The 27070-nt window shown below is 41.2% G+C and overlaps 1 protein-coding gene across 2 annotated transcripts in view; it reads right to left on the bottom strand.

Annotated features, from left to right (window-relative positions):
• Positions 1-27070, bottom strand: part of ADGRA3 (adhesion G protein-coupled receptor A3) — a 69203-nt gene that overhangs the window by 23628 nt on the left and 18505 nt on the right. Inside the window, exons 3-10 of one of the 2 annotated variants that reach the window (XM_063135212.1) lie at positions 19163-19234; positions 17239-17310; positions 16142-16213; positions 14431-14591; positions 11753-11966; positions 10920-11084; positions 2397-2598; positions 1300-1449 (exon numbers count right to left, since the gene is read on the bottom strand). In XM_063135212.1, coding sequence (XP_062991282.1) covers positions 1300-1449; positions 2397-2598; positions 10920-11084; positions 11753-11966; positions 14431-14591; positions 16142-16213; positions 17239-17310; positions 19163-19234 — 1108 coding nt within the window. Of the gene's footprint in view, positions 1-1299; positions 1450-2396; positions 2599-10919; positions 11085-11752; positions 11967-14430; positions 14592-15448; positions 15467-16141; positions 16214-17238; positions 17311-19162; positions 19235-27070 lie in introns of those variants that run through there. The other variant, XM_063135213.1, reaches the window with a different exon arrangement.

Raw genomic sequence — 27070 nt, 5'->3', positions numbered from 1 at the left:
AGACGGAGGCTCCACTGAAACAACTATTTTTGAGGGTGGCAAAAATATTTGGGATTCTTCTTTGACACTAGCTCTCAGCGTTCCATGTTATCCCCCCCCCATGCTAATATTATGCAACTGCTGGGAGAGCCTGTCTAGAGTTTTGAGTAATTGGAGGGTTGTTTCGCCCTCTAACAAGCCATGCTGCTTGGGTTCAGATGACATGACAATCCATGCCCAAGCTGTGATTATGAAAATTTTCCTGGCATGTGCTGCAATTTAATAAGCCACTATACAATATTTTGGTTGTGCAAACTGGCCCAATGCGTACTGACAGAAACACTTGTGTAGGCACAACAAATGTTATTACTAGAAAAAGTGGGAAGCAGCTCTGAAAAATGGATTATGTTGCCATACAATTCTAGGTTCCAATTTTCAGTAGAAATACTCTTTTGTTACAGCTGGATACAGTGAGAGTAATTCATTAATCTTTATTTTCACTTCCAGGTAAACTATTTAATATACTGAACATTTATACTCAGTAGAAAGCTAGTACACTTGAATTTTTTAATCACTCAGCAAAGCAAAACATAACTAAACAGGGTTTTGCCAAGTAATATTAAAAGTACACTGTCTATAACCAGATTTACACTACTATGACAAACACTGCTCATGAATTTTTCTCTGGCGTTTTTATAGCTTTTATTGCCTTCAAGCAGTGTCAGAACAGTGTCAGATTGTGTCAATCTGAACCTCATACATAACAGCAGGAAAAACATCATCCTTATAAGTCAATAAATCACTCAGTAATCCGTAGCCCATACATACTTCAGGTCACATTAACTCAGTTACTAAGGCTGCAATTCTATGCACATTTACCTGGGAATAAATCCCATCGGACACAAATAGGCACATATAGGATTGCACTGTTATCGAAGTACTTAGATTATTCCACAAACATTCTACGAAATTGTAATGCTACAGATCTTGCCAATATAATTTTTTAAAAACAATCTTTGTGCTTTTTAATATAATTTCTAGGGTGCTTTTTAATTTCTTTGTAGATTTTCAGTGGAAAATCTCGAACATTCCAACACGTCTAAACAGGAAGATAAAGTTCAACAGTGAAATTGAAATTTTTTTTTTTAACCCACAGGCAGATTTTTATCCTTAAAAGCTATTGAAAAGTACTCTCTAATTGAGTTGCTCTCTAAAAATTGATAGAACATTTAAAAAAAATGCTTTGGAAATTATTTGATAGTATAGCTTAGCTTCAGCAAGGACGTTTTTAAAAAGATATGTTTAAGTATAAATAATTACCTCTTTGTATTTTTCAGCAAATCTGGCAAATTTTTCTATCATTTCAGCCACAAAAATAACATCCATTTTGTCAGAAAAGTTTGCTGCTTCAACAGTATAAGCTAATAGCTGCCGAGCTGTTGCTACAGCGTTTGTGAGGTTCAAGGGCATCTGCAGCGAGTACAAAATGGCACAACCCAAACAAACATTATAAATGACATAGTCCAAACAAATCAAACTGCTTAAGCAATTCAAATTAGCACCAACCATAAAGGCATGTATTTGTGAATTTCAAAGCATACTGATTTAGGGCTCAACCCAATCTGATCCGCCCTGGGCACTCATAAGCCTCCAAACTTGGAGGCTTACAAGAACGCACTGTAGAGCGGGAGGCGTGATGTACCTCCCGTTCCACATTTTAGCTAGAGGGGCTATTTTGACCATCTAGCAGAGGCTTTGGGGAGGGTGAAGAAAGGAGGTTGGGGGACAGCTGGGGATACCTCGTGTCTCCATGTCCCCTCTCTCCTCTCTTCTCCAAACGCAGGAACATCCCCTTTCACCCCCTACATGTTTATTTACTTAATTAATTAATTTATTACATTTTTATACTGCTCAATAGCTGAAGCTCTCTGGGCGGTTCACAAAAATTAAAATCATGAAGAGCATAAAAACAACCAACAATCTAAAAACAAAAATGCAAAATACAATATAAAAAGCACACCCAGGATAAAACCATTTGTGAACTCACATTTGTGAACTCGTAGCAGCAGCCAGTGCAAAAAATGTTGCAAACACATACTGACTTCCTTTCTCACTCCCATTTTCTCCCTGCCCCCCCCCCCCCCACTACCTGGAAAAGCTGCTCTTGAAGGTCAAATAACCATGTGGGATAGAATTTGAAACAACATATGATTGCATGTGGAAGAAGAAATTAACAACCTAACCCCAGTAACCTACACAGAAGTTACTTAGGTGCACACAAAGAGCAATTTCATTCCCAGCATAATACTTTAAATGATCAACACATGTTCTTCAGTAAGTTCATAAGAAAATCTCTTTATATGAAAGAATTTATTTCTTAACAATTTCACAAAAGATATGGGGAAAGTCTAAGTAACCTGATTAAACATATACAGGACTCGAGTGGCATCATTTGCATATTGGCAGCGAGAGTAATCCTCTCCAGCCCAGAATCCTCCTCTATCACATCTGCGCCAAGCTCTTTTCTCATCCTGAGAGTTGCCAGTATATATCCCACTGCCAGCCGAGTAACGAGTGCACAGCAGGTATGCAGTAATGCCTGCCAATGTTCGGGGCCACCTAAAGAGTTGAAGGGAAAAAACAGACAAATTTACACAGCTGCCATGAAAAAAATTAGTAAACAGAAGAATTGAGGACTACACTACAACAAAATAGAGCTACTTCAGATCTACATCATTTCTGTGAAATACAGAAAAGGTCTCTTTAGCTAGACTTGAGAGTTGTCATGCACTCTTGTGTTTATAGACGCCTTCACAGTTGTGTGTGTGTGGGGGGGTATATACTCCCAATTTGCTAGAGAAGTAATTACATGCATCTTTCCTCAAAGGGATTTGTTCACTGTTGTGGGAATAATTCCATATTAACCTTTCATGCTGAGAAACAACGTCCCCTGTAGACTATTTGGCAACATGCCTATTTATCAGAGGTCTGCAACTGATCCTCTAAATGCCAAACCCAGAGGTAGAAGAGGGGTTAGGTAGATAGTCATCTATGGCAATGGATTTGGGAAGACATTTTGGGAGCTGAGGCAGAAAGCCTTGGCCAATGTGGCTTTCCAACAAGGCTAGTTGCTAACCAGGATGTCAGTTTCACGGGAAATCTTAACACTTTGTATTGGTCAGAACCAGAACATAAAGAACGAACAAAAACAAGGTCTTCAGACAATACTTTCACATGTCCCAGATGATCCACAGGCCATTATTCAGAAAGATAACACTGCTTTTTAAACTTGGGAGTGTTTTAGGGGGCAAGGTGAGTGTGCTCAGTATTAATTAGGGAGGCTTGCGTGCAATCTTAAGAGCAGTAGGAGGAGGTTGTTCTGAACACAAATGAAAATGACATTGGATTGAATCCAGTTTTAGGCACCAGATTTAGGCTGGCAGAAACAGACTTCCCCCTATCTTCTTTCCCATGGCAGCTTTCAATTGCTACCTAGAAGCTAAATGGGGTGGGTTGCATGTTGAGGGCAACAGGGAATCCTCCAAAATTAGATGGAGGTACCTTCCATGCGTGGACTTCCTCTCACAGCAGATGTCTCTATCTGATTTTCTCCTTCCTCCACCTCATAGTCTATCTCATTCAGCAGGGTGTCCTGACCCTCTATGTAGCATTTTCAGGGGCAAAGGGGCTACCATGGGGAAGAGGGGTGGTTACGTTCACTAGCCTAGTTGCTGATGGCCAGATAAGAAACACGATTTTAAGTGAAAAGTATTTATCAAGAAAATGTTCACAGTACATTGGCAAAGATCAACAAATTATATTTAAAAAGAAAGTACACTGCTTCCTTGGAATTAAGCAGTTGTTTAAGCCCCCTGCTTTGTTGTGTAAGAAATATTTTATCTTATTCCTCTCATCTTTGCAGTAATTTAATAAAAGTGAAATCAGACAGCGCTGTAATTCAAGTCACAATAATAATTGTACTTGTCAAATAGAGTACCAAACACTTTGACTTCTCTCAGAACGGGGACAAACATTATTCAAGGGATTATGTTAAAGAGCTTAAAAACCTTGTGGAAAATATGTTAAATCTTTCAATGCATAACCCAGAAACTTAATTTAATTACTTGAAGATTGCAGAAGTACACATCTTTTCCCTCACATCTTTTTGTTTAATAAATGAAAGTACAGTGAGACAAAGTAAAGTGTACCGATAAAGTTAAACAGAAGTAAGGTGAGCTATATGAATCAGTTCCTTTAAAAATCTAAACTTGCAATCCCACGCACATATATTTGGTTGGCAGTAATTCCCATTGAACTGTTGTGACTTACTTTTGAACAAGTATGCATAGGATTATACTGAAAATCAAAGAGACTTCAATGAGGCACCAGTTCTACTTCCCTCTGCTTTTTTTTCTTTTTCTTTAGAAGATTGTTATTAATTTTCATCTGTTTATCAAATTAACCACATCTTTATTATCAATTATGCACAGAAGTGCCCTGGTGGAAATTGACAAACTGACACATCATGTTTATACCAAAGTTATGTAATGTTCTACCTGAGGCTACCAAAGCCTTTCTCGTACCCACTTCCTCCTAGCCTCACAATCTCAAAATAGTTGTAAATGGAGACCTCACAAACTCTGCTATGTATCTTTCTGAGGAGAAATACTTCTGTTTTTCTCTTTTGGATCTAAATTCACTGAGCAAGTGATTCTCAGTGAAGCAACATGCAAGTTTAGCTAAAGTTTTCAATCAGCCTCTTCTAATTTATTCTACAGAAAATGTTTATACTGAGAAATTGAGAGGTAGTCTTTCCATTAAATTCAAGACTTACAGATCTACCTTTGTTTCTTGACCCACTGTACTCTAAGCTACTAATATATTTGTTCCATAACTTAGTGTTTGCTTGTGAATGATTTAAACTGCTAGTTTAACCATCTAATTAGATATAAATCTTTTAATTGCGTTATGTATTTTAGGAAGACTTTAAGCCCTCAAGACATTCCATTTATCATTGGAAATCAATTATAACAATGGAAAATACTCATGTGTTTATGGTATATTGATACTTGTCTCAAAATCCAAGAGACTATTTATAATATTGATTTATAATGCTAAACCTTTACAAAGTTATTAATTGCACTTTAGTGTAAACAGCTTTAAAAACTAAAAAAAAAGGGCAACCAAGACGATTAACAGATTGGAAAACCTTCTGCCTTCTCTATAAAGAAAGGGTAAAGCATTGGGGGGTTTCAAAATATAGATAAAAGACTACGAGGAGGGAGACAATAACGCTTTGTAAGATTACGGATGGAGAGGGTGGAGTAACGCTAGAAGCTTCGGCTGTTGGGCGGTATAAAAATGAAGTAAATAAATAAATAAAAAATTAACTCCCTCCCTATTGCCCTGGAAGAGCAGGGACCATGTGACATAGATCTTTGCTCTAGGCTTGGTGCCAGCTGACTCTACCACCAGTTCCATCTATGGCTATGTGTAACTGGAGAAGTCCTCAGCACTGGTGAGGAAAAATTAGGATGGAGTGAGAGGAGGAATTCCCTACCAAAGAAGCAATCCTGGCAGAAACTGGACCAGAAGAAACATACCGAGGAAAAACTCTCAAGTTTGGTCCAGCTGTATGCAACTCAGCCACCCATCAGAATAGGGTGCAGTTTGGATGCCTCTGTCAGATACAAGAAGGAACCTTCACACTAAGTGTCCAATGTTCGATTCTCAGTTTGTTGTGAGGGAGGCATCCAAGAATTGGATATGCCTTAATTAACACCTACATTGGGGGGAAAGGAAAATATAGGGCTGAGACGATGGGGGGAGAATGTGCTGTAGCACCCTTTCCCCAAAGCTGCCTCTGTAGATACAAAGGTATCCAACTTGTAATATGCAGTGCAGGTATTTGGTGTAGTCCAATTGGCTGCCATACAAATCCCTGCATTAGGAACATTAACCGGGAATACTGTAGAAGCAGCAGCTGTGGTGGTGGAGCATGCAGCAAAATGGATTGGCTTAGGCAGGCGTTGAGACTCATATACTGTAGTGATAACAGTCCTCTAACCACCTAGCTATTGTAGAGCTCACTTTCCTGTTCCCTAGGAAAGTGGGGTAAAGAGTGTATCATTGTGCCTGAAGGATGCGGTGCAGCAGATATATATTTTTAGCGCCTTGTATACGTCCAGCATGGGCTGGGATCTATCTGAGGGGTGGGAAGGTTTGAGGCAGAAGGATGGCAAGGAGCAGCAAAAGAGAGGGTCAGTCTGCATGTCACAGCAGCAAATCATGTAGGATCTAGTGGAGTCAGTATCTGCCTCCCACTCTCTATATGAGTGTTTTTTTCTGAGTAGGCAAGTCGGGATCAAGAAAATCTCAGACTTACTCCTCGAAGGAAGGAATAGTAGTTGACTTGGTATGTTTTGCAGAGGCTTTGATATTTTATGGGACCTAGACCTTAAAAGCCTGCTTTTGGAGGAAGCAGCAGGACACTCACACCAACAATAGAGCCTGAAGAAGAAATACCCTGCCTGCTCCATTTCTGAGAACATCTCAGTTCGACCTCCTGTAAAACCTGATCAGCAGCTTGAGGATAACAGCCTGTTTGATCTTTGGATAGGATCAACAGATCCTGGAAGAACAGTTGTGGGACTCCTGTGTTGCAAACCTCAGGGGAGAAAGAACCCCGGGTGTCCCTTGAAAATTTGCAGAAGGTGTGATAATGTTTGAAGTGCAAGGCTGATCTGTGTCTCTGCCAACTGAGAGGAGCTGGGCTGGTGATCTCTATTAAACATTACTAACTGGTGGTCAGAGATGGATTTGCGGTGTCTCATATTGGTGCAAAAAGGACCAGGAGAGGAAAGACTCTCCAGATTGCCTTCCCTTGCTTGTTCTCTTTTAGGTGTCTAGGGAAGGGATTGCTTACATGTCTCCTGGTAGTACTTAGCAGCTAGAAGGCTCCAAAGCAGCAGATGCTGGTAAGAATAGGCTACGGAGAGGACGTCTTTTAACATAGAGCAGGAGTAGGCAACTACCAGGGCTTATGGGGTGTATTACCCCACCTGGAACCTATGGAGGCCACAGCCCTCCCCTGCTGAAATGGTCACAGTCCCCTTATTCTCTTGCAGAATGCAGGAGGAGGGGGTGCCCCCATGACAAACTTGGTGGTGCAAAAACAGCCAGGCCTCTCAGCCAGAGTCCCCAGAAGTCTGTTTTATTTCTTACCACACAGATATACTTGCTGGTTATATTTGCCTTTTTGTCCTGGAGAAGGGAAGCTGAATGTCAGGGAATAGTTTTGGCACTACAGTGGGCTTTGTAGTCTGTAGCTAAGATTTAATTAGAAATAGCCTGGATGGGTTTGGGCCTACTTGGGCTCAGGAATGTTAGAATCTGTGTGAGCTTATCTCTGTCGGTGTTCTCAGAGCAGGGCCAGGATGAGTTACCTACTCCCCATCCACTTGCTGACTTCAGCCTTGGAAAGAAGAAGCTCTCTGTGATAATCCAACAGAGAAAAGGTGGCGGTTTGCAGATGGATTACCCAGATTGAAGCATCCTTGGGTGCTGAGCAGTGCCGCTGTTTGGACAGGGGCCTTATTGAAAGGCCAGATGTCTGTCAAGGGGTCGGAGGAGGCGTACACCTCTCTTTTTAAGCTGATGCTCAGGCAAGGAGCCTTTGCTAGGAACGTCTCGTCTGCAATGCCTGAAAACCCTCCCTGTTTGGATCCATCTTTATCTGGGCCTCTGGAGGCATTCTACACCTGAACTCTCCCAACTGGAATTTTGGATTTCTAAGGACTTGCCATGAAAAGTACTGTGGGGCTTTTCATAGACTTGAACTCTCATTTGCTGTGGTCTGTATGTCTTTGTCATCAGCTCAATGTACCTACAGACTGGATTTGATCTATGACAGTTGGACTTTCCTCTGCCTGGACTCATGTGGTGTGGAGATGCCAATGTGAAAGTGCTGGCACTGAACTCCTTGCATCTTTGAGTTTATCCCTCCCTTGATCTTGTTTAGACCTTGACCATGTTGCCTGGAGTTACCAACGTACGATCCGAGGTTGGACTAGTTCTCTTTGGGTGGTTTGTTCGGCCTTTCAAGCATTTGCCTCTTTGATTGCCTGAGGGATCATGTCAGGAATCATTCCCCTCCCTTTTTCGGGTTCGGAACCGTGTATTGATTGACCTTCCTTTGTATTTGGAACCGTGGAGATGGCAACAGGGAAACCACATTGATAAAAATCTTGTCACGGTAGTAGTGATTAGCTTTTGATTGTTCTGGAATTTCTTGGAACCTATAGCTATATGATTTCTGAAGTGTGGAACCATTAAACTTTTGCCACGAGATTTCCTGCAATAAAGAAGGCTCACTGATTTGGGTGTCCCATTTCAGTTTGCCAGAATGCATGCTTGCCTGAAGGACTGGGAAACCTGATGCTGAAAGAGAAATCAAAGAATACTGAGAAGAGGGGGTGGTGTGCAGTAGTTAAAGCAGAAGGAAAACAAGTTAAAAGTTACCAAGATCTGAAGAAGGAAAGTTGTTAACAAACAGAGAGGTCCTTTAAGAGAAAAAAAAAACAGTTGTAGGAGCAGCAGATCTATAGAAGTGGTTGTAGCACTAGCGAGTCTTAGGTGAAAAGCATGGTAGAACTCAGGGTAGAGCCAGCTGGCTCTAGATCCTAGAGCAAAGATCTAGATCACATGGTCCCTGATTTTCCAGAGCAGTGGGGAAAGCTACACCACGGTTGGATACCTCTGTCATACAGAACAGAGACAAAATCAATTTGCTATTTCACATTTTGCCATGGTGAAAAATACCTGGATTCTGTTTGTGAATGATGCAGTGGTAGGAAAGTATATTGCTGATTAAATAATAAGGTAGTCTTTTTTAAAATTTCAAAAGACTAAATAAATTACTTCTTTATTTGCCTTAATATACTATTTTTTCCCCTGAGAAGACATACATTTTACTTCTACTCCTTCAATATAAAATGACTAAGCAAAAACAAAGCAGTCATTCCCAGCTATGCATTAGCCATCCAAACCGAGAACAATAAAGGTAAATGTTTCTAGGTGCATTTATAGCCATCTGCTCAGAATAATCTCCTTTACAAGTCAAATGCTGATTTCCATACGGCCTCAAAAGGTGAAAAATAACTCTTTGTTATTGCTCTTCCTATGCTGCCTTTTGCAGTAAATCCAACTCTAGCGAACCCCCTGATAAAATGACGTTTCTAGAAATTGTGTTTCCTTCCAATGAATTCCAAAGGGGCAAAATCCTATTACACTGAACAATCACTGAGCAGCACAGGTTAATTTAATAGAAAACACTCAAAAATAAGCTTTTGCCATCTGGTTTTACCTCTAATTGCAAGTCCAAAAATGAACAATTTACAATTGTATTTAAAAATGATTTAAATTGCAATGCATGCCTTTCCACAAACACTACTAGAAATGTTTTTATGTTCTTTAATTTCTGGGCTCAAGACAGCAACTTCTACAAATGGAGAAGGCCCCACCAGGTAAATGACCAAACTAAAAGAGGACAGACATGGCTTGGATCTAAAGAACTATGTAGTTCTATACAATTTTACACTCCCCCATCCCATATCACACATTGCTTTAGAAATCTCAATAATGGTTGTGATGCTATATTGTATGTGGTGGGGAAGGAAGCTGTTACAGAACCAAAAGTTCAAATCTCCCTTAGGTGAGAGGAATTAGTTACACAGAATTTTGGATCATATTGAATAGCTAACTAATCAAACCCTATAACATATTTTATCCTCAGAGATAAATCTTACTATAGAATTTACATTGCCACTATAGAACTTACTATAGAATTTACATTGTCAGTTCTGGCAAGCAAGAAATACCTCCAGCTGAACAGGAAAAAAAGGCGTTGACTGCTTGAAGGAAGTTGGATTTTTTGTTCCCTTTTTTGAACTATCAATGTCTCACAACTGATTGATATAGGGACATATGTAAGTAAGCAGCCTAACAAACTATCTGCAGATCTCTGTGCAAAGCTATCTTACTGAATCCAAAATTCAAATCAATGAATTTCACCAAATGCACCCTATCTTCCTTATGCATCATGGTTGATGGGTGGTTTTCTCACATGGAAATGATATCCAGATAGGAAATCATACTGGGTAAAGTGATCCTGAATCCGGGACGGGGGATGAAGAGGAAAAGCTACTAACAAGCATCAGGAAAGGACAATGGCTACAACAATTTACTTCACTTCACAGTATGTAACACTGCTAAAAAGTGTAACACATGTAAGTTTTAAAAAGGAGTTACCTTACACAGAGAGAATCTAATTGTTATAGCTGGCACCTCCAGAGGCAATGTGCTGTTAGAGTGACCAGCAGCAAAGAGGTCAGAATGAGAAAAGGTGAAGAAAGAAATAAGTACAAAATGAAGATGAATGTGTGCAATGTCCAACAGCAAGTACTATCTCGTAGATACAGATACTGGTTGATCCATCTATTACACTGTACTTGAACATAATTGCTTCATAGTAATCCACATACCGGTTGTCAAAAATACAAATTAAATGAACAAATAAACCTTCCAAGCTAAGTGATGTCCTTGGATAAAGTTTAACATTTCAGCCTACACCAGCATCTTCTGCTCAAGTCAAATCAAGGCTACATATTGTATATTAATACCATCATATTAAATTGCAAGTGTTCTTCTAAATGATTGACCTAAGAGTTTAAGGAAGTGCTGGAGCTTTGAACCTATACTTCCACCAACAAGCAGGCTGAATAACAGATATTGGCTCTGCATTTCCTTATCTAATGCAATTGAGAACTATGATAACCCATTCTTAGTTATCATGAAGGAGAACTGAATCAGGTAACACTTGAGCTCAAAAGCAGCCTATAAGAACAGCCAACATATTCTCCTTCAAAGCTGTCATCACCAACCTGAAGTCGCCTTTATTGTTGACAACCCTTTCCGGTGGACAGTACTGTGCAGAGCTGTTCAGTACCACAATGTCAATAGTCCTTGAATTATTCCCACGTCTGGTATGCACATGACACCCCCAGTTTCCAGTAGATCCAGCCTGAATATTTGAGATGGTCAGGGCACTAAGGTGATAGAGGCAAGACCAACATTCAACATCACATAAAACCGTTTTTAAAAGGTCAACTTTGATTAGAAAGTCAAGTTATTCAGCCTAGTTTGATTGCATGCATACGAAAGCAGTGTACACTCTCACACATTGGAGACAATTCAAAACCAAATAAGAGGCACTGTATTATTGCAGTTAGGGCAAGTATCCTCTTCCAAAACACAGCAACAACTAACCTTCCAACTAACATACCCACCAATTTATTGCTTAAAAAGTATTGAATAATATATGTGTTAGCCAGTGAAGCTCTAAGTAAGCCTTGTTATTCTATTTTTCTTAGCTTCTACTGCAAAAAAGCATCAGCTTGTATGTTAGAAAATATCTGTCAAGTTCAACTGATCAAGAAAATTGTGATAATTGTACAATCAGGCCTCTGTATTCAAAGAGAAGAGAAAGGGGGTGCATAAGCAAGGAATCTCCAAAGACTTGCTTTGCAAAAATATTCAGCAAATACTTTTAGAAGATGGTTCAAATAAAGATGAGAGTTGACAGTAATGGAACGTGTCAGAGACGGTGTTTTTCCTAGGTCACAATCATGTTGCTACAATCTTCCTGCTTCGCACATTTTATTTCTTTGCAATGTGAAACAGAAAAGCGTAGAGAAAATCACAGACAAAATGTCACCTTGCAATGAGTGAGCAGTTATGAATCATGTTTTTTTCAACAAAAATTCCTTGGGATTCATCAGTTTCAACGATCTTCCCATCCTGATACCATAGAACCTGCATGTCCTGGTCAATATATGAAGCCATGCACTGGAAGGGCAAACTATCTCCTTCAAATACAACCTGACGATGAGAGGGAGTCATGTAGAAAGATGGTAATTCCAGAGGGGGATCTGTATTCCATTAAAATAAAATAACACGCACTAAGGTTCATAAAGACTGTATTTGTCACAGGATAACTTTTAATATTATTAAAACCCACATTCAAAACACATGTGCGTTATTGACAGTTATGTCTGAAGGATGGATATACATCAGTTGTGGTTCTCTCAGTGAATTTCCCTTGTTTAACCCCAGCATCTATTTCCTTAGACTTGGAGGTTGGGGGTTGGGCTGAGAGTCTGTGAGTGGCCCAAAGTCACCCAGTGGGTTTCCATGGCTTAGTGGGGACTAGAAACCAGATCTCCCAATTCCCAGTCCAACTACACCACACTGGCTCTTGGGATATGCAAGCTGGTGCCCTCCAGATGTTTTGAATAGCAAATCCTCAATGATTGGCCATGCTGGTTACAGCTGATGGAATTTATAGTCAAAACATCTGGAGTGTACTAGGTTGCCTACCTCTGGTCAAGTCTCTTTGTAAAGCCATTTATCTGGTGGCCATCACTTCATCTTGTGGATTCTTTAATTTAATTATAATTAATTATTTAATTAATGATGCTTTCCTTTTGTCAGTCCTGATTCTCTTGCCAATTGGTTTTAATGGATGATCCCAAATTCCAGAGCGGTGAGAAAGAAACCTTTTCCCATCTCTCATAAAAGTGCATGCAAGCCCCTCTTTGCTCTATGCTTCAAGAGGTCCCGCAAAAACACAACTTTGTGCTGGATTATAGCCACACTGATAATGATCACCATCTTGAACTGGTGCAACAGGGGTCAATTCCTTACCTACATGTTTCAATAAATTAAAAGGTTCTACTGACAAGCTTAGCAGTTTTCATGCTTTTTGTGACCAATTAATGATTGGCTTTCCTGTCCATCTCCTGAGCAATACTTCATTCTGACGTACCTTTTCATTCTGCATTTCCATCCTTTTACACATACAGCTGTTAGTCAGGGATCTGTGATCTACTAGAAACACTCAACATGGTACTGAAGAATTACCATGCTAGCTAATTTCTAAAGAACCCCCACCTCAACAGCAAGGAAGCAATACAAATAGAAAAACTGATACAGATCTTATTTAAGGCGTCCCATCAACATTTAAGCCAATTTCAAAATTATGCATTATTGTTGTTGTTGTTGTTGTGAAGGACAAGGGGTCTCATCTGCCTGGGTTTTGCTTTAATTCAGTGTTGCCTTTTTGTGTCTGCCAGAATGTGTACATTATTGTGGTCTGAGCTTCGCTGTCCCAGGCTCGGGTGGGAGGGAAGGAGTTGGCCGCGCCTGCCAAGGTCATCTTTGCCTGGCACTTCCAACTCCCCCTGTAGCACCTGGGGATTATCAGAAGTGCTTAGAAGTCAACTCGTTTCAGCTGTGGGAAAGAATGTGGGTCTCACTCCTGTTGGGAGGGGTCGCCAGAGGCCCGGGAAGGGCATTGGTTGGTTGGGATGGATCTTGGGGCCAGGTGGCCGAAAAGGGATAAAGTGTCTGGTGTGGAAGGGTTTCCACTTTCTTTTGCTGGATGACACGCGTGTCAAGGGAAGATCAGCTCCAGGCGGTCAGGGGGGATTGACTGGAGTTAGTTAGGTTTTTCTTATGTTTTAAGTGTTGGGGTATCTTGGACAAAGTCAGCCGCCGCTGCGGCTGGGTGGTGGAATGACTGATGGTTTTAGCGGGGTAATTGCTAGCTTCCTTTCCTCAGCTTCATTTCTCACCCCTTTTTCCCCACTCCCTTCCCCAACTTTTCCCCTTCCCCTTTGCTTAGCTTTTACCGACCAAGGCCTTACATGTTAGTCTTAGTGGTGTGAATAAACTTGCTTTGGTCCCTAATGTGTGTTTGTACTTTATTCTTGGAACATCTGGCTCATCCTGGTTGTGGACAGGGCTAGGGAGGCGGGTTGCCTGGGAGTCTACGATGTTTGGTCCAGGAGCCTACCTTGCAGGGACGTCAGGTGGACCCTGACTTCCGTTACAATTATTATTATTATTTATTTATTGCATTTTTACACCGCCCAATAGCCGAAGCTCCCTGAGCGGTTCACAAAAAACCATTAAGTACTAGAGAAAAAAATCATTAAGTACTAGAGAAAAAGAAGAGAGTACAAAATATATACAATGGATTTTATATAGCTAATTAGCACTTTTTAAAAACATATACTTATTAACAATAACCTGCTTCACAACATAGGAGGTTATAAACTTTTCACTACCCGAGGAGAAATTATGGCTTTGTTTTTACTTTCACTGAGGTATGTCACCTATAATCTTTTTCTTTTTAAAGCGGGGGAGAACAGCCATGACTTATTAGACAACATATGCTGGAAAATCCTGAGTTTCATTTATGTTCATATCCAGTCATGTTGGCTTATCATGAGAATAAATGCAAAAGCACCAAATCAAGGGGAAAGCGTCTTGGCAATAACCCAAGAATACATGTGTTATAGGTTCAGCATCATTTGGCCGTCATGTTCTTACCACATGTTAGAAGCCCCTGCTTAACACTCAAAATGGGTTGCGCCTGCAGCGACTTAGGATAAGCACATCTGGTCTCACGAACAGTTATATTTCTTTCTTGCAACCACTGTTGCATCCACAACATATTACAATCGCACAGGAGATAATCAGTCTGAAATTCTCTGGAACACACAAAAGAACAGATAGCATTTTAAAAGAGGCAAAATCCCATGGAAAGTAGTATAAATTCAGAGTACATAACTGAGCTGCTTCAAAATATTTGTGATCAAGAGAGAGCCCAACTCTACTTTACTTTACTGACAATACTGAAATATGAATTTCAGCCTCATAAATAATGTTATACAAATATTTTTACTAGTCTACTTTCTTATGCATCGTGTTTCTTAGCCAAATGAAACAATACAACGGCCTAAAATAACAACCACCCTCATTTACCAAGCCTTCCATAACCTACTTATCTGGAGATTATTATTATTTGTTACAGGCAACGAGGTAAGTGGCTAATTTGCTGTTTTTAATCTTATTACTGAGACTGAAGCTGAATCTAGACAAGATGGAGGTGCTTACTGTCAAAGGCCGCAACCTGGGTTTGGAGGTGAGTCAACCAGTTACACTCCCCTTGAAAGACTGCGTTCGCAGCTTGGGGGTGCTTCTGGATCCGTCGCTCCAAATGACAGCCCAGATAGATGTGATGGCCAGGAGTGCCTACTATCAGCTTCGGCTGATATGCCAGCTGTGCCCCTTCCTGGAGTTGGAAAACCTAAAGATGGTAGTGCACGTGCTGGTAACTTCAAGGCTTGACTTCTGCAATGAGCTGCAAATAGGGCTACCTTTGTGCCTAGTCCAGAAACTTCAACTAGTTCAAAATATGGCAGTCAGCTTGGTCACCAGTACACCTAGGGGTGACTATATTACACCAATTTTAAAATCACTTCACTGGCTGCCAATTAGTTTCCGGGCGAAGTACAAAGTGTTGGTTATTACCTTTAAAGCCCTACATGGTTTGGGTCCGGGCTACCTGCAGGATCGCCTTCTCCCGTACAATCTGCCCCATACACTCAGGTCCTCTGGGAAGAATTTACTTCTGTCAGCGAAGACTAGGCTAGCAACCATTACCCAGAGGACCTTCACTTCTGCCGCTCCCAGACTGTGGAATGGCCTGCTGGGAGAGATTCATCAACTTAACAGTCTTTCTGAATTTAAAAAAGCTATAAAGACTGATCTCTTCCGGCAGTTCTACCCAGTCGAATTTTAAGATGTCTGGCTGTTATTTTAATAATGTATTAGTTTTATATGTTTTAATCAGTTTTATATATTTTATAGTATTTTTGTATTTGATGTTGTTCCCGCCTCGATCCAGAGGGAGAGGCTGGTAAGAAATTATTATTATTAATTATTATTATTATTATTAATAATAATAATAATAATTCCTATTTGCAGTGGAATCTATTTTGAATATGGAGCAGTATATATTGTAAATAAATACATAAATAATACTTACATGCATGATTTACACTGCAACATTAGAACTGCTTATAAAGAATTTTAGATTTTAGTAGACAACTTTTTTTTAGTTGAAAGGTTAATATGCCTACTAAAATATTGTCTTCAAATAACAGGATACTTGTTTATATGCGGCACTTAATTTTAACACCAAAATCTAGTGAAGCATTAAAGATTACACAAAAGTCTCTCACAGATTTGTACTTACAGAGACTTCAGTGAAGTTAGATGATCAAATGTTCCTTGCGCAAGCGATGAAAACAAATTTCCTGAAAGATTCCTAGAAAATGTGAAAACACTGACATTACATGCGTACAAGTAAGCTTGAGAAACACATACACTGAAGTATGAGGTGCTCTAGTTCTGGGTTTCAGAAACTTCATTCCATTCCTCCTCACCACAGGTTTCTGTTTTTCCTTCAACCATCATCCTGCATTTCCTGCTCAGTCCTCACTGGACAGTTTTGGGCTCCTCCCTGAAGGTTCCGCCACCCCCTAAAGATCTTTTACATTTCTGCAAACTATGGTTTTTCCCCAAGCCTGCTGATACGTCCTTCTTGTGTGTAAATGGTGCTGTTCTGGCAAGAAGGATTCACACTCAGAGTATTGACAAAGCTACTGGAATATAAACTCTTATTTCTCAGCGCTGTGAAAACCTGCAGAGCTGTAGTCATATTATGGAACACTGAATTTAACATTAAATGGAAAACCTGGCATTTTCAGCGAAATGCCAAGAACCAATGTGCTTGCTTTCCTCCGAACCCCAGTAGCATGCTTTAAATCTGTATTGTTACAAGAAACAACGGAAAATCATCTTCCAGTATTCCAGAATGGCAGAAACTAGCATAATATATTTTAGGTATTGAACAAAAAGGCATTTAGTGGCTTGATGACTAAATACAAAATATAAGGTGGCACACCAATGTCTAACAAACTGATTCATGGAGAACATTCTAGTACATTTAAAATGGGGCATATGTGTAACAGAGAGTGATGGTGGTAGGGTGAGAAGAGAAGCAGGAAATTCACTCAGAGCAATGTTTTTGCCAAAAGGTATAAGAGAAATCAAGAGCTGCGATGCAGGTAACATAGTATACAGTAAAATGTGGTGAGTAATGAAAAGAGTAGTAAATCCTGAAAATGAAAAAATTACTACTAGTGATGGAGGGACATCCCAATGCATTCTTTATCTGATCAACAGACTGTCTGCCAATATTGAGGGGATTTATTGAAGGGTTTATTGAAATAATAAAAAAGCTCAAATGATGTGCACACCAAAAATGATACTTAACAGAATGATACTTACAGTCTAATGAGGTTTGCAAGTCCTTTAAATATATCTGCATTCAGGCAACCTATCTGGTTGTTCGTTAAGTCTCTGTTAAGAAAGGACAAATCGAAATATAATATATAACTTACCAAAATTCTATTTAATCTAATGGCCCAGTGACTGTGGATACTATGGATCGCATCAGAGCTACTGAAAGATTTCTGACTGGATAGCACACCTAAACACCGATTTGGTAATACACACACACACACGTAAAAAAACCCAGCAATCAAATCCAAAATTAATGCACCAATTTTGGGAATGTTCCAGCAATAATTCTAATTAACATGAAAGAGAGACTGGCTTGTTTAGACAGCACGCTAAGCCATGGTTAGGTTGCTAACCTTTTTGCAGTAAAAGGTTAGTGAGCGTATTTAAACCATGGTTATGTAGCCACCATGGTTCAGAACGGTTCACACGACATGCTAAGTCATGATTCACATGACACGCTAAGCCATAATGTTTAGTTCAAAATGCTTAACCTCCATGGCTTAAGTGTGTTGTCTGAACAGGGTCATAGTTAAAAGAACTGGTTGTTCAAAATACCAGACTTACAAGGCAATCCTACACATGTCTATTTTGAAGTAAGTCCTAATGAGTTCAATTGAACTTACTTTCTAGTACATGTGTATAGGATTGCAGTTTTCCAGTCTTGAAAATGCAACTTTCTGGAATAATCTAAAATAGGGCAGAGGGAAGAGAAGAGCACATCAATAGTTGTGTTTCTTTTCCTTTAAAAAAAAACACCTCTAGCTCTTGCAACTCCTTCAGATAAGCAGAACACCTTGACTGGGTTCAGACGACACGATAACTCATGATGGATTATTTAACCCATTGTGGGTTATCGTGCCATCTGTTGAGATTTTTTTTAACACAGCCTGAAATAACCCACTCTGATAACCAACGGTCTGCAGAAGGGGTTATTTAACCCAACGTGGGTTATTATGTTGTTTGTTGGGCACCGTAGGTTAATTTAATTGGCTACAGAGTCGTGCAGCAAGACAGGATCAGATAGCTGCTGTTGCTCTATAAACCCTTGAAGGTTTGCAGGATTGGGGTCCACGCTTCAGAGGCAGCCTTCCCTATTCAGGAAGAACCTGATACACCTTCAAAATCCAGTGCAATTTCACCCAGGAGAAAGAAAATCCCAAGTGCACCAAATAGGGGTGGCACAAATAAACCTTTGGAAATTAAACAAAAACAGCCAAAAATCACATTTCCCCCATAGTAGAAAGTGCACAAATTCGCAACTGCACAACATCACATTTGTGCAAATTCATCCTTGTGCAATTGTGCTCTTTAGACTATGGGGAAATGCTGAAAACCCCCAAGGTTTTATAGCCATCACACCCTTTTTGGTGCACCCAGGATTTTCGCTCCTTGTTGAGTAGTTGTGCGGGATTTTGGTTTTAGATCAAATGCCTCCTTGACTGCAAACCTCCAGCACTTTAGAGGTGAAACAGTACCACTGCTTGGATGAGAGAACTGCAGTTGGACAAGGGGAGGGGGGGTGAGTCAAATCACACACACAGTAGCATTCGTGTGGTGGGGGATTGTGGACAATTTCAAAAATAAGCAACTGTGCATAACTTATTAACCCATCATGGGCTATCATGATGTCCAAACGCAACCTCCATCACTGATTTTAGTTGTCCTTTTCTGTGCTCTCTGCAAATAGTTTTTTTAAAAAAGTTGGAATAAAAGAACTATTCACTGTATTCTAAAACAGGGAACATAGATTTAAATCTAACAGCAATAAGATACTATGAAGTAAGAGGCTTCATTGCCTATGGCTTAAGGTCTTTTTTCAAAGATCAGAGAAGCTTTAATTCAGGCTACAGATAAACTTCTACCTCCTGACATTTCATTTAATTCCAAATTAACAAGTATAAATACTTACAATCTTTTTAGAGACGAAAGTCCTACAAAAGCTCCTGGATCTATAACGCTAATGAGATTGTTCTTGAGGTCCCTGTTTGAAAAGAGAAAGATTTCTTATAAAAATGGTAATCTTATGACCGAATTTTCAAGCTAGAAAATAATATAGGAAGAAAGGCCCCCCACCCCGGCCCAATTCTTAATATTTTCTTCAGAAAAATGGGATAAGCATGAAATCTTTCAACTGCCTTAACTTAAATTAAATTAAGTTAATGCCTTAACTTACCCCATCTGTCTGCACTTCACTGTACCTACCTTCTTGCTTCCTGATACTGGTCTTGGCCAGGCCATTTCTGGCTGATCCCGTCCTGCGCATGTCTTACTTCCCTGCCTACTTGCTATCTCGCTCCCCATTTCTTCTCCTAATTCCTTTCTCACCATATCTGTTCCCCATGGCTCGCTCCAAGCTCATCTCTCCCAACCTAATTCCTATTCGGTGTCTCCCCCCCTCACAGCTGCCTTTCTCATGCTCCTTATGGAACTGTCGCTCTATTGCTTCCAAGGCCCCTGTCATCCAGGACTTGTTCTTCTCTAGATCTCTCCACCTCCTTGCTCTTACTGAAACCTGGCTTCCTGCCCATGACACCGCCATCTCTGCTGCCCTCTCTCTTGGAGGACTCTCTTTCTCTCACTCGAGTCGCCCAGAGGGTCGAGGTGGTGGTGTGGGTCTTTTATTATCGAGTTTGTGCCAGTTCCAGCCTCTTCCCATTCCACCTTCACACTGTTTCTCCTCCTTTGAGGCACATGTGGTGAGACTCTTCACTCCGCTGCGACTGCGGGTTGCAGTTCTCTACCGCCCCCCTGGCTCATCCTCTAAATTTCTCTCTGATCTCGACTCGTGGCTGTCCTTTCTCCTCTCTGACAACTCTCCTACTCTGATTTTAGGTGACTTCAATATCCATGTAGATGACCCTCACGATGCTGCAGCTCTACGATTTCGCTCCTTATCTTCCTCTTACGATCTTAAGCTCTGGTCTGAAGCACCCACACATTCCCTTGGACACTGTCTGGATCTTGTCCTCACTCGGAACTGCTCTGTCCTGGACTTTTCTATCGCTGACTTTCCTCTGTCAGATCATCATCTAGTCTCTTTCAATATTACTCACAATCCCCCTCCTTCACGTCCCGCTTCTCGCCCTTGTCGTGACCTGCATTCTATCAACTACGAGGCTTTTTCTCAGTCCTTAGCCTCCTCTCTTCCTTCTGTCTACACAGCCGTCTCCTTGGACTCAGCCGTCTCCTCCTTTAACTCCTCCTTATCTTCAACTCTTGATAATCTTGCTCCATCTACAACTCGGATAGTTCGCCCCTCTCAACCCCAACCGTGGCTCACCTCTTTCCTCCGCTACCTTCGCTCTTGTTCCCGGGCAGCCGAACGCCTGTGGCGTAAGACCAAGGACTGGGCGGACTTTGTCCACTACAAATTTGTTCTCTCCTCTTTCTCTTCTGCCATTTCACTGGCCAAACAGCAGCACTACTCAACGTTGATCCAGTCAAATGCTAAGCACCCTCAGCGGCTCTTCGCGTCCTTCAATTCTCTTCTGAAGCCTAATCCGCCATCTCTCCCCGCCTCCCTGTCTGCCAACGACTTTGCCTCTTTCTTCAATGCTAAAATCCAAACTATACGCTCCGATCTAGCCAACTCTGCTCCGCTTCCAGCTCCTGTCCCTCACCTGTCAGCTCCTCCTTCAACTCTCTCGGCATTCCCTTCGGTCTCAGCTGATGAACTGTCTAAAATACTGCGCTCATCGAAGCCTTCCACTTGTTCCCGTGATCCGATTCCCTCTCGCGTCTTTATTAATCTTATCCCCGCTATCCTCCCGTCCTTGCTTCACATCATTAATTCTTCTCTGTCCTCTGGTTCATTTCCTTCTGCTTTTAAACATGCTACAGTCTCTCCCATTCTCAAAAAACCCACTCTTGATCGACTATCCCTGTCTAACTACCGACCTGTCTCCCTCTTGCCCTTTGTCTCAAAGATCCTGGAACGTCTGGTCTACTCTCGTTGTCTTGACTTTCTCTCTAATAACTCTGCTCTGGATCCCTTTCAATCTGGCTTCCGTCCTTTGCATTCCACTGAAACAGCCCTTACCAAGATCACCAATGATCTTCTTACTGCCAAGTCTAAAGGCCATTATTCTGTTCTTATTCTCCTTGATCTAACCGCAGCCTTTGACACGGTTGATCACGATCTTCTCTTAGATTCCCTCCACGACCTTGGACTCTGTGGCTCTGTCTATAACTGGTTCGCCTCCTATCTAGAGGGTCGCTCTTTCAGCGTGTCGGCTAACGGCAGCTCGTCCTCCTCTTTTCCCCTTTCAGTTGGGGTTCCGCAAGGCTCGGTGCTTGGCCCGTTGTTGTTCTCTCTATACATGCTGCCCTTGGGCAAGCTCATTCAATCTCACGGCCTCCAATATCACCTGTATGCCGATGATACACAATTATATCTTTCATCTCCGGAACTTTCTCCAGATGTTCACGATCGTATCTCGGCATGTCTTTCAGATATCTCAGCCTGGCTGCTTCATCGTCGTTTGAAACTTAACATGGCAAAGACTGAACTGCTAGTTTTTCCTCCTAAACCTTCTCCTCACCTCTCATTCTCCCTTACTGTCAACGATGTCACGCTTACTCCGGTCAAGGAAGCTCGTAGTCTTGGCTTTATATTTGACTCCTCGCTCTCCTTTACTCCTCACATCGAGGCAGTAGCTAAATCCTGTCGTTTCTTCCTGTATAATATTGCCAGGATTCGACCATTTTTGTCTGTCTCTTCTGCCAAGACTCTCGTTCACGCACTGGTTATCTCTCGGTTGGACTACTGCAACCTTCTTCTCTCTGGCCTTCCTTCGTCTCACATCAGTCCGCTGGTCTCTGTCCACCACTCTGCCGCTAAGATCATCTTCTTGGCCCGCCGCTCTGACCATGTCACTCCACTTCTGAAATCTCTTCATTGGCTTCCAATTCACTTCAGAATCCAATATAAACTTCTCCTACTGACCTTCAAAGCTCTTCACTGCCTAGCTCCTGCCTATCTCTCCTCTCTCATCTCACACTATCGCCCCGCTCGGGCTCTCCGCTCCTCCGATGCCATGCTTCTCGCCTGCCCAAGGACCTCCACTTCCCTTACTCAGCTTCGTCCTTTTTCTTCTGCTGCCCATTACGCCTGGAACGCTCTTCCAGAACACTTGAGAACTACAAACTCAATCACTGCTTTTAAGACTCAGCTCAAAACTTTTCTTTTCCCTATAGCCTTCAAATATTGAGTTTGTTCTGACTTTACACTGTTGGTTTTGCCCTACCCTGTGCCTGTTTACACTTCCCTGTGCCTGTTTGCATTCTCCTTCCCTCTTTATTGTTTACTACAACTTATTAGATTGTAAGCCTATGCGGCAGGGTCTTGCTATTTACTGTGTTATCTGTACAGCACCATGTACATTGATGGTGCTATATAAATAAATAATAATAATAATAACTGACTGACAGCCTAGGTTACTCCTTAATAGCAGCCTTAAATAGTCAATTATGTTTTTCAGCTGTTAACATTTCCTCTACTACCCTGACTCACAGTTGAAGAACCTGAACCAAGCTAGATACAAAGGATGACCATAGAACTCAAACAAACAAGTGATACAATCCCCCCACCCACAATGTGGGTAGGGTGCCCCCACACAGAGGGATCTCTACAAAGCAAAATAAAGCCCTGCTGTCATCTCCCTGGGACATAGGCCAGCCTTCCTAGACTAAGGGAAGAGGGTAAGCAGGACAGAATTTGTGTGCCTGCGTGCATGTGGAGAACCACCATATTTTTATTGGTTTATGTTTTGTACTAGACCCAGGCCTCAAAGATTTAAAAAGGGAACACAAGTGGGATAACCCACATTGCTACATTACATGTGGTGATAGTGGTGGGATAACCTATGCTGTGGGCTCTACACTCTAGAGTCAAACTCTAATTAAGAAGTAGACTGGGATGGTTTAGAACCAAGTTCAGTCATGAGAACTTGGGGGCCTGAGAGTTTCTCATCTAATGGCAGCCTAAGGAGTGGTGGGGTGGTTTGGGCCTGCTCAGGATGAGGAATGCCAGAATGGAGAGAACATAATTCTGCCAGGATTAACAGAGGGGAATAAGTTGAGGGAGTTGAACACTCCTGACCAGTTATGAGTTTCGTAGAGGCCTTGGAACCTCTCTACTGCCTCCTCTCTTTCGACTTGTCATTTTAATTGCCCAAGATACTGGCTTACCTGTATTTACACTTGAGACTTTTATCTGCTGTGGAACTGTTACCAGGAGCTAGAGCAAGAGCTGTCAAGGCTGTGTTGGGAATATCATCTTAAAAGCCCACAATGCTCCCTTGCCTGGACTTCTTGTGTCCCTTGGTTTTTGGTCTGCCTTGATACACATACCATGGAGATTTCAATGTAGAAACTATTGTTGGACTGATCTCTGCCTGCATGTGTAAATTCTAGTTTTGTAACTTGCTCATGGACTATGTATTCAATTTCCTTGAATTTCTTGACTGGATGTATTGTGACCCTTGCCTTGTATTCTGAAGTATAGCGATCCCAACTTGGAAACTATTGTTGGACATATATCTGACACAGTTGTAGTTATTAGCCGTGAACTGTTTCTTGAACTAAACAGTGTTCTTATAGGTTTTGCTTGAGCTATATAATTTATAAGAAATTGTACCATTAAGCTTTTGCTGTGAAATTTGCTACAATAAAAACTCGCACTGATTCTGTGATTTCAGAAAGTTGGGCCATGACACACAGGCACACTCAGAGAACCACACATTATCCCCCAGATTGCATTGTGCACCAACAACACATACACCTGTGCAAGTACACTAAAGCAGGAAAGGGAGAAAAACAGCTCCTATATAGATCCATGGATGCTGCACCCATGTTAAGAAGAACATAAGAAGTGCCCTGATGCTGGATCAGACCAAGGGTACGTCTAGTCCGGCACTCTGTTCACACAGTGGCCAACCAGCCATCGGCCAGGGATGAACAAGCAGGACGTGGTGCAACAGCACCCTCCCACCCATGTTCCCCAGCAACTGGTGCACACAGGCTTACTGCCTCAAATGCTGGAGAGAGCACACATACAACCATCAGGGCTAGTAGCCATTGATAGCCTTCACCTCCAGGAATGTATCCAACCCCCTTTTAAAGCCATCCAAATTGGTGGCCATCACCACCCCTTGTGGTAGGGAGTTCCATAATTTAACTATGCGCTGTGTAAAGAAGTACTTCCTCTTATTTGTCCTGGATCTCCCACCAATCAGCTTCATGGGGTTCTAGTATTTTGAGACAGGGAGAAAAATGTCTCCCTATCTACATTCTCCACACCATGCATAATTTTGTACACCTTTATCATGTCTCCCCTCAGCCTCCTTTTTTCCAAGCTAAACAATCCCAGTTGATGTAACGTTCCTTCATAGGGGAGATGCTCCAGAAGGATTTATATCACATTTTAACTTTTTCTCTCTCTCAATGACACGAAGTTAAAAAATAGTACTGAAGCCATTATGGCCAATATAATTGATCTTTCAGGTCTGAATCCTGGTGTAATTCTTTTTGATCAAAAATATATACAGCCTAAAAGGACAAAGGCCAGTATGGCATTTGATATTGCTGCTAACATAAATTCTGTTGCACTAGCATAAGTGGCCTCCAGGGAAATGCCAACATTTGCTTGCACAACAGGCTTCCCCAGAAAACCCACTGCACCAGCAATGCTATTGGGATTGTGCTAGAGGTCACTTATGCTAGTGCAATGGAATTTACGTTAACATGAGTATTGAATAGGATACTGCCCATGAATACACTATTTCCGGCTATAAATAAATTACTTCAGAACAAACTGCCTCAAGAGATGAACACTTCATTCTTATTACCTTGTTCATCCAACTCATTACTATACAACATATGGTATTCCTTTTCTCCCCAAATCTCAACATGGCTGTAACTGTCTTGATTAACATCACATAAATGCTGCCAAACTGCGTAACCATGACGAAGTTATAACTGTCTCATTAAGAATTCTATTTTACAATAATATTGGGCTAAGCCTTCAGGAATGGGGCAGGCGGCTCCCTCATGACACCTGCAGACCTCATACTTGAAACTTTGCTTTGACTTCTCGAAGCTCTGATGGCACTTAGCTTCTACATCAGTTTCACTTCCAAGAAAAGTTATTGATTAAAGCTGACCAGAGAGGAGGAAACAGTAAATATAAACTCTGGGGAAAATATTTAAAGCATGACAAAATGAAGTTCAAACAGTTGTACAATGGCAATAGCATGTAAAAAGAGCTACTATCCATTGTGTTAAGGAAGAATTCAACTATACTAGGATTAGTAGCAGGCGTACAGCCCCTGGGGATGCTGTCTAACCCCATATTGCCAACTGAGAGACAAGAAGATTCTGTAGAGACAGGCCAGCAGCCCAATCCCTTGGGACATGCTGACACTTCAATGTTGGAGATAGTGGAGGGTTTCTTTCTCAGGCTTTCCATGTCTCTTCTTACAAAGTGACCTTCCAGTAAAACTAAACGCTGATTAGAGCTGCAGAAAATCAAAGTGATTTGATAAAAAAATGCATCTGAATTAACATACAAGTTGCCTGGCAAAAAACAACACCATCAAAAACATCTTCAAAACAATTCTGTCAACACATGTTATAAAGAGGTGACTACACAATGCAGTTTTATAGTTTCAGTATTTGCTATTCTAAAAATAGAAAGCATTCAGTTCCCACTTGAACAAGCTACTATGTGAATCAACATGTATTCAGTCAACCAATTAACGAAACCTCCTTGGATATATGGCTATTAGCTACAAAAGTCATCATTACAATTGCCAAAGTCTGTAAAATGTCATATTTATACTCACTGGTGACAATTCAGCTTAACATTAGACATAACTATGCTCGTTGATTCTAAGGGTTTTAAAGGCACTACTTTGTGATTCTGAGGAAAGCGTCATATCGGAGGTGAACACAAAATTGAAAAATAGTTGAATCCTTTCTCCGAGCACATCTTAATTCTTATTAAACTGCACAAAAATAAGAACAGAAGAAGAGCCATGCTGGCTCAGACAAAGGTCCATCTCAACCAGCTCACCAATGGCCAACCAGCAGTCCATGGAAGACCCACAAGCAAGACATGGCTGCAACAGCACCCCTTGCCCAAGTTCCCCAGCAACTGGTATACATAGGCATACTGCCTCTGATACTGAAGATAGCATATAGCCATCAGGATAATAGTCGTTGATAGCCTTCTCTTCCATGAAGTTGTCCTATCCTTTTTTAAAGCCGTCTCTACATCTTGTGGAAGTGAATCCCATAGTTTAATTATGCACTGTGTGAAGAAGTACTTCCTTTTATGTGTCCTGAAACTCCCACCAATCAGCTTCATGGGATGACCCCACTGGGTTCTAGTATTATGAGAGATTGAGAAAAATGTCTCCCTATACACTTTCTCCATACTATGTATAATTTTGTACACCTCCATCATATCTCCCCTTACTTGCTTTTTTTTCTAAGGTTAACCGTCTGAGATGTTGCAACCTTTCCTCATAAGGGAAAGCCATAAAGATAGACTACGGGGTTATATAAAAGGAAAGACTAAAAAAGCTCAAGGAACATCATGTAGGGCTTTGGGGAAAAGATGAACATGTCTCCCATTCTGTACAATGCCCAATAAACCACATGGCATGTACACTGCGCACTGGCTGGTCAGAGAGAAAAGAGGGCTTCTCTCCTAAGCCAATTCTTGCCCTCACCAATTCTTGCCCTGTGCTCTTTATTTCAAGTTTACATATTCATTTTAAAATAGACACTTCTTTATTCTTTGCCTCAAAACACA

This window comes from Elgaria multicarinata, chromosome 10 (genome assembly GCF_023053635.1).
Source record: "Elgaria multicarinata webbii isolate HBS135686 ecotype San Diego chromosome 10, rElgMul1.1.pri, whole genome shotgun sequence".
In the NCBI taxonomy this organism is placed as follows: Eukaryota; Metazoa; Chordata; class Lepidosauria; order Squamata; family Anguidae; genus Elgaria; species Elgaria multicarinata.
This window is presented reverse-complemented; position numbering and strand designations above follow the sequence as displayed.